The 6,977-nt window shown below is 38.9% G+C and overlaps 1 protein-coding gene across 8 annotated transcripts in view; it reads right to left on the bottom strand.

Annotated features, from left to right (window-relative positions):
* LOC118409775 (casein kinase I-like) overlaps nucleotides 1-6,977 on the bottom strand; it is a 23,129-nt gene that overhangs the window by 9,419 nt on the left and 6,733 nt on the right. For all 8 annotated transcript variants that reach the window (XM_035811070.1, XM_035811075.1, XM_035811076.1 and 5 more), the window contains exon 5: nucleotides 1,960-2,108. In XM_035811070.1, the coding sequence (XP_035666963.1) occupies nucleotides 1,960-2,108 (149 nt within the window). The remainder of the gene's footprint in view (nucleotides 1-1,959; nucleotides 2,109-6,977) is intronic.

Here is a 6,977-nt window from a genome sequence, read left to right as displayed (position 1 = left end):
ATAAGCCTTGCTATTTGATGCATGACTTTTAATATATGATTGCTGGCTAATAATGATTGCAAACATTTCTAGCTAAAAATACTAGTCAGCCCTTCCTTTCACAAACCCCACATAATGCACAGGCAAACAATACCTGTTTTATTGGCTATACTACATTATACATGTAGAACCTATCTTGTCATGAAAAAATACACGTATCAGGGTATCACACCAAATTGTTACACTAAAGACAAGTCATTGGTTTCATTAACCAAGCCATTGTATGTTGGCCACATAACATGCACTGTGCTGACAGCAGCTCCCAATCAGTATTACTTTCCCTTTTCCATGTAATCTAGGAGTGCATGGCCATAATGCCATCATCACCTGAAAACAGGTCAGTGCTGGATTAGATCCTGTGCAGAGAGAACCAAGATAATCCTGTAATGCTGTAGCTGGATTAACAAGCTGATAAATGGATCAACACTGATGATGAAAGCATAACATGCATGCTAGTGTTGGTCTGATTCATATACCATGTACATGTGAAACTTCACTTCATCAGTGAAGGAAATATATTACAGAGCATGTAATAAAATTGCCTTCCATTTTAGTCTTGGAATCCAAGGCGAGCAAGCAACATTGTTGCCTTAGGCTTGGTAATTATTCATATGGAAAACAAGGCAAAATCTGCACCTATCATTTCTCTTGATTGTGAGAAAAAGTGTGAAATCATGTAATATCCTTTTCATATCAAGCAATGTAGCAAGAATACCAATTATATATTCAACATAAGATAGTGTTCACACCACTTACAGATGGAAGAATATCTCAACGGACCAAAATAACCATTCAGTCCACTAGAGTGGCCATTAGGCCGGTCATCCTTACTGTGGTCCCCCAGTTATTTATAGACACATCAAAGTAACCACATCAAATCTGCTGGAGTGAAGTAGTACTCTCTGCACCTCATTAATAGGTTATACTACAGGCGAATAAACCCCTGACTGCACCCTATCTAATCATCCCCTTCATATCAGCCACATCACAGGGATGGGAGAGAAAGAGAGGGGGGGGGGGTAAATTACTAATTAGGCAGGGTTTGTCAGATGGTACAATGCAATGCAATGAAAATCTAATTCACATAAAATTCTCAAGATTTCTTTCCTCCTTTGTTTTGATTTTGTCATGAAAACAGTTGCAAATGTCAAATGAGGGATGCACCTCAGTTCATTTTTGAAGTGTTACTAGTTTAAGCTTCTAATTGGTAGAAACCTGTTTGCTCACCAATCATCATGTACTTATTAGAATGTAGGCCATTAGAGGGCACCATCTAGAATTCAAGTGTAACTGTAAGGCTTCTTGATTTCATGAATATATAATGTATGAAAATGATCAATCAGTGAAAGAAAGGCGCTGAAATAATGGTTCCGTACATGTCAAAGATGACATCAAAGACACAGATGTTTTTTATTATCTTCCATAGTATAAGTGGTGATAACATGTCCCAGGGTTTTGTTGAGACCCATGATCTGCAAAATGAAGGGCCATTCACACAACACTTGGCATTTACTGCTTCTTGACTGTACCACTTGATTCCCCAGAAAGTAAAAGGAAACAGACTGTAATGACAGTGCTGAAAATACCCCCTGCACATGCAGGTTATACAGTACTGGTGACATTAGAATTGTGCAGATATGTCTGATATCTACCCATATGCGTACCTAACCGGTACCAGTTATTGTATTGGGAATTCACTGTGTGAATTTTTGTTTGTCCTTTTGATTGTCATTTTTTGTAATATGGAAAATTAATTGTTTCCACTCATAGTAATAGAGTGAAACCAGCTTTCTACAACCTCAATCTGATGAAATGAAAATAGACAATGTAGGTAGTTTGTACAGGTACTTTGCTTCCTGTGCTGCCCCATGTATATAGGAATGAGTAGTTGGAACCCTGAAAAAATGTAAAGCTACTTACCAACTGAATTGCTATGATGAGAACAGTCTTTAATGAGAACTGCCTATCACAGAGATCGAAGAGGTCCTCCAGGCTGGGTCCCAGCAGCTCCAGGACCATTGCATTATACTTGCCACATGGGCCGAAGTAATGGACCTGAGGAATGCCCTCTGCAAAACAAGATGGGGAGGGCGCATTAGTCATGGCTATAAGAACAGATATCAGATATTCTATAACAGCATGCCACATCAATTTTCTTGGTTTTAGGATCTTAGAAATAATGCTGAACTGAACATGAAAACAATCTGAGGGAAAGGTCTGTACTTTGATGAACAAAGTATCAGTAAGTGATATTATTTTGATGCAAGTTTTCCTCATGGCCCTCTGTGTTCATGATAACTTCTTGCTAAATCTTTATGAAAAAAAACTGACAACCAAGAAATCATTTGATGTGGCACGAAGAAAAAAGTCTTTGTAACCACACATCTATTATAATAACAATACCACAGTCATCTGAATACAAACTGCTATAGCCAATAGGCTTATAAGAGCAACAGTACCCCAATAAACTTTGCTTCAAAATCAGAAGCCACACCTTCAAGTCTGAGTTCTGGGAATCATGCAAGTCAGTTTGAGGAAGACTAATGCACAGTTGATCATGCCATAACCAAGCAGAGTATTTGCAATTGCAGGGTTGTGGGACAGTGGAAGTTGTCTATCTACATGTAGAGTGAGTCATGCCTTTGTGGAAAAGGTTACATGACTTTATCTCCAAGCAGAACCGTTGTCCAAAAGTGTTGGTCTTTCAACAGGACAGAGCCAAGACTACTAGAATCAGATTTGATCAAAAAAAGCCTTTAAGGTCTGCTTGGAGAGTAGACATGTCTAATAAACACCTCAGTTGCTGTGGTTATTACTTAAGCCACTAAGTACTTCCCATGATACATGTATTTTTCTGCATTTAGTAGTACGTCATGGAAATTATTATTCTTTTCTAATCAAGATCAATGCTGAATTCACTATGCTAGACTAAGTATACATACCCTGGGAAAACTTTAAATACGAAATAACCTTCTACTGTGGGTACGTGCTGTGAAGTTTAAGGGAGGGTGTGGCATTAGTAAAATCTGCTGTATGTTTCTCCTCACAGTTAAAGAATAAAAATAATGCAACATCAATGAGAACCAAAGAGTAGGAGAAGGCATTTGAACTAAAATATCAAATTCCATCAACTGACTCAAAATGTAAGGTTGCAAGTAACTATATCACAGTAGATTTATTTTTATAGGTGTCTATAAAAAAAGTCGACCGATGATGATGATAAATATATAATGAATATGCAAACTTATACCAATAGTTTCATCTACAACAAAGAAAACAAGCCTGTCATGAACAGAAAAACGTTCCCACACAAGCTTTGGAACAGTTGGTAGTCAGAAAGAAGACAAAAGAAGCCGTATGTCGCAGAAGACTTTGGTGGGGTAGGTGAGATTAACAAGCTTGTTGCCATGGTAACTGGCATGGGGGGATACAGTACCGTCCCTCCCCGAGAACCGGGGCAAAGTCCATCGGCTTTTGGGGCCTTGATGAGATGGAGGAGTTGGAGCATCCGGGACAGGGCCAGTCCGCAGAGAAGAGAGGTGTTAACAACAAACAGTGGTGTGATACCCGCATTAGGGTTTTAGTATGGGTGTGTAATAATGAAATAAACTTGATTCCATGCAGTATATACTAGATGTTGAAGTTACATGTATGCTAAAATGGAAAGTATAATGTTACAGTTGAAAAGGCTCTGCCCGAGGTGTCACCAAAAGCGACACAATCTTCAAATGTTTAATACGCTATGAATGCGAACACAAATCCGACAGAACTCTCAGGTGGAATCATACAGGTGGAATATTCCACAAGGTCATGTAGGCGTTACTGCTCATGCCATGCATATGGACAGGAGGACAGACATACATGTAAACATCATCTCAGTAGGAGGGAAGAATAGTACCCTACTCTTGCCCACAGTCTACATGATATACCTAAACCATTGGGTCAGTTAGTCCTCACTCATAGTGAGCAATTGGGCTGGTCTCAATCATGATGTTTCTGACCTAGGGCGATGAGTTGCTGTTACAGTTCCAATCATGTAACCCGTAACATTGAGTGGCCTTCAGGCCTTGTTACGTGGTGACCATTGAGTAAAAAAAAAACCAAGCTGGACCCAACCCTGCGATGTACATGTACACAAATGTTACTGAGCACTTTGCACGATAGCAGGCACTGTTGGCTCAAGCTAGTTTGTGCAAGCCAAGGTAATCAGTGACTTATCAAGTTCCTATCTTCAGCATGTCGACCCTGTTCTTTCCTCTAATAAATTAGCCTAATGATGTCAGTTCAGTTTACTCCAACGTAACAAGAGTATAATATTGAGACTGTACACTGATTACATGTAAGAGAAAACAAACACAGGCACAGCATCAGCTGCAATAGATAAAGCATTAGAAATAGATTTCCTGATATGGCATTTGACTATGTATTTGGACTTCCACCAACTGTATTACATTTACAATGTATGTCACACTATAGACATACACTGTTTCCCCTTAGAAAAAAACATATTGTTTTGCTGGTGTCTTTCTTCTTTTTCTGTCAGTAGCCAATCATAGCTTAGGTTCTATAGTAGCTGTATAATGTAAATTAAGTTGTTGTTTTGTACTCCCACACAATACCTAATGGTATAGTAATTAGTATAATTATGTTATTGACCTGGTCCAAATACCAGGTAGATGTAGTTGTTTTTTTTTACTTGCAAACAAAACTATTATCTTTTTCTTCCTCCACAGGTTCAAGCAAAATCAAAACCTGAGTGAAGACATCCCTTTGGGGACATCTAATTTGGCTCATTCACAGTGTACTATCCACCCATTACAACTATGGCCTTGCAATCTTAGATTGTCAGTAAGTGTTGGTTCACCTCCAGGGACAACAACAAGGTCACGTCTTTTTTCCCCATGACAAACAACATGAACTGTCTAGTGAGGCCAGGTAAAGGATATGGGGGCAACTGGTCACCTGTACCCAAGGCCTTTGTTTGGTCGTCAGGACGATGGAAAACAAGTGAGAACAATCACACAACGTGTTAACCTAGGCGTGGTATCCTTGGCTATTCATTCATTCAATCAGTGGTGTTTTGTCATGCCTGGTACATGATGACGTAAAGTCCTTTATAAAGTTAACATTACCAATATGTGATAATCACATTTCAATAGGCGTCAGGACCCCTCACTTGGCTTTATGTTTACCTCGCCATAATGTCCATGATAAAATAGATGTGCATGACCCCATCATGTGATGGTTCATGTAACATATAGAACAGCTAATAGAGATATACATTTTGCACTAGGGAAAAGAGTATCCTTGTTACATGTAGACCAACCAATACTATAAGCATACATATTTAGGTAGCACATAACACTTGTGTAGTTCCTTCAACAACCCATCTATCTCCTCCAAGTTAGGAATTCCTCCTAAGCACAAAAGTGCCATAAGAAATTCTCAAAACAACCTTGAGCACATTTCCATTTCTCACCATAGGGAAGGGAAATGTGAACATGCCTACCTAACTGTGTGCTAATGGACTGACAAGCCAAAACACAGCTTTGAATTGAAGCTAATGCCACGTTTTATACATGCGAGCAGTGCATATTATATTAAGCACCTATTAAGAAGGTTTTAGGGTGAATTTACTGCCAAACCCATGGTGCTCCCATCCCACCAAACTGCTCGTCTTTCTACAAGCAGTGTTTTATGTGCCTCTAAAATGGACGTTCTTCTTTTCACAGGCCTTTCATGTCCCCCGTTCATTGCAGTTTTAATTGCACAGCTTTATGGCGTCTATTTCTTGACATCAGTATCTAAAGTTGGGACCAGACTGAGAAATATCAGGACCTGTAAAGCCAGTATAACCATCCTTTGGAGTAACAGATACACACCAGCTAAATGGAAGGAATTAAGTATAGTATTATATCCACATTGCTTGCTATGACATCCCTATAGCTGCATAAATTGACAGTGTATATTACGATGATTTGGAGGATGTGTGACTTGTAAGGGAAAGAAGTCTGCAAGACTGAGAATTGTGATCATTATAATAATATTGTACAATATATCATACGTGCTATCAATGCTGCAGGCATGGAGCCAGCTGAATCTGTAGGGTCACCTTGCCCAACATGTTAATTAGCCCTGCAACTAACAATGAACACAAGAGGCAGCCCAGGAAGGATTCCTTTCAGAATAACAGTTATTATAATCTCATCATGCAACTGGATGTTTTCCTTTTTATCTGCTACCATAGTGTGTAACAGTTACACTACAATACATCTGTTCTCACCTTCATACTGTTGCCCAGTATGCAAACAATCTACATTTGTTTAATTTATGCAAATAATGTCCAAATGTGCAAAAAATATGCAGATTAGCCGTAGAATTTGGGTTCATCCACAATCTCAGAATGTAGATGAACCCAAATTCTACGGCGTACTTCAAAATTCTTAACAAGTAATACGACAAATGTTTTCTTATACTGGCGCACAGTCAGCCCCAGTCAAAAATTAGGTACACAGCTCCTGTACCCAGCATGTTGAACCCTGCTAGTGGTTTTCTATTTGCATGTACATGTATAGATTTTTCTAATAATGACTAATTAAAAATACCGGATTACAAATGTCATTGAAAAGGAGCCAGGTGAACAGGAATGAAAGTATTAAGAAGTATCTGGTATCATGTTCTCTTATTAAAGCAGCACAAACTGCACAATAATACAGCCTATGCTTACACAAGGCCATATATCATAATGCCAGGAGGAAGACGCTAATACAATACAAAGTTGTAACATGATACAAACCTAACATAATAACAAGTGTGCCAGAGACAAGGCCAAACTAAACAATATTGAGACACACTGACAGGTCAACACCCCGTCAGCCTTGCCATAAAGTTGATAAACATACCTTCCTTATCTGGGTAGCATGCAAAGAATATTTCCA

This window comes from Branchiostoma floridae, chromosome 2 (assembly GCF_000003815.2).
Source record: "Branchiostoma floridae strain S238N-H82 chromosome 2, Bfl_VNyyK, whole genome shotgun sequence".
Lineage (NCBI taxonomy): Eukaryota > Metazoa > Chordata > Leptocardii > Amphioxiformes > Branchiostomatidae > Branchiostoma > Branchiostoma floridae.
This window is presented reverse-complemented; position numbering and strand designations above follow the sequence as displayed.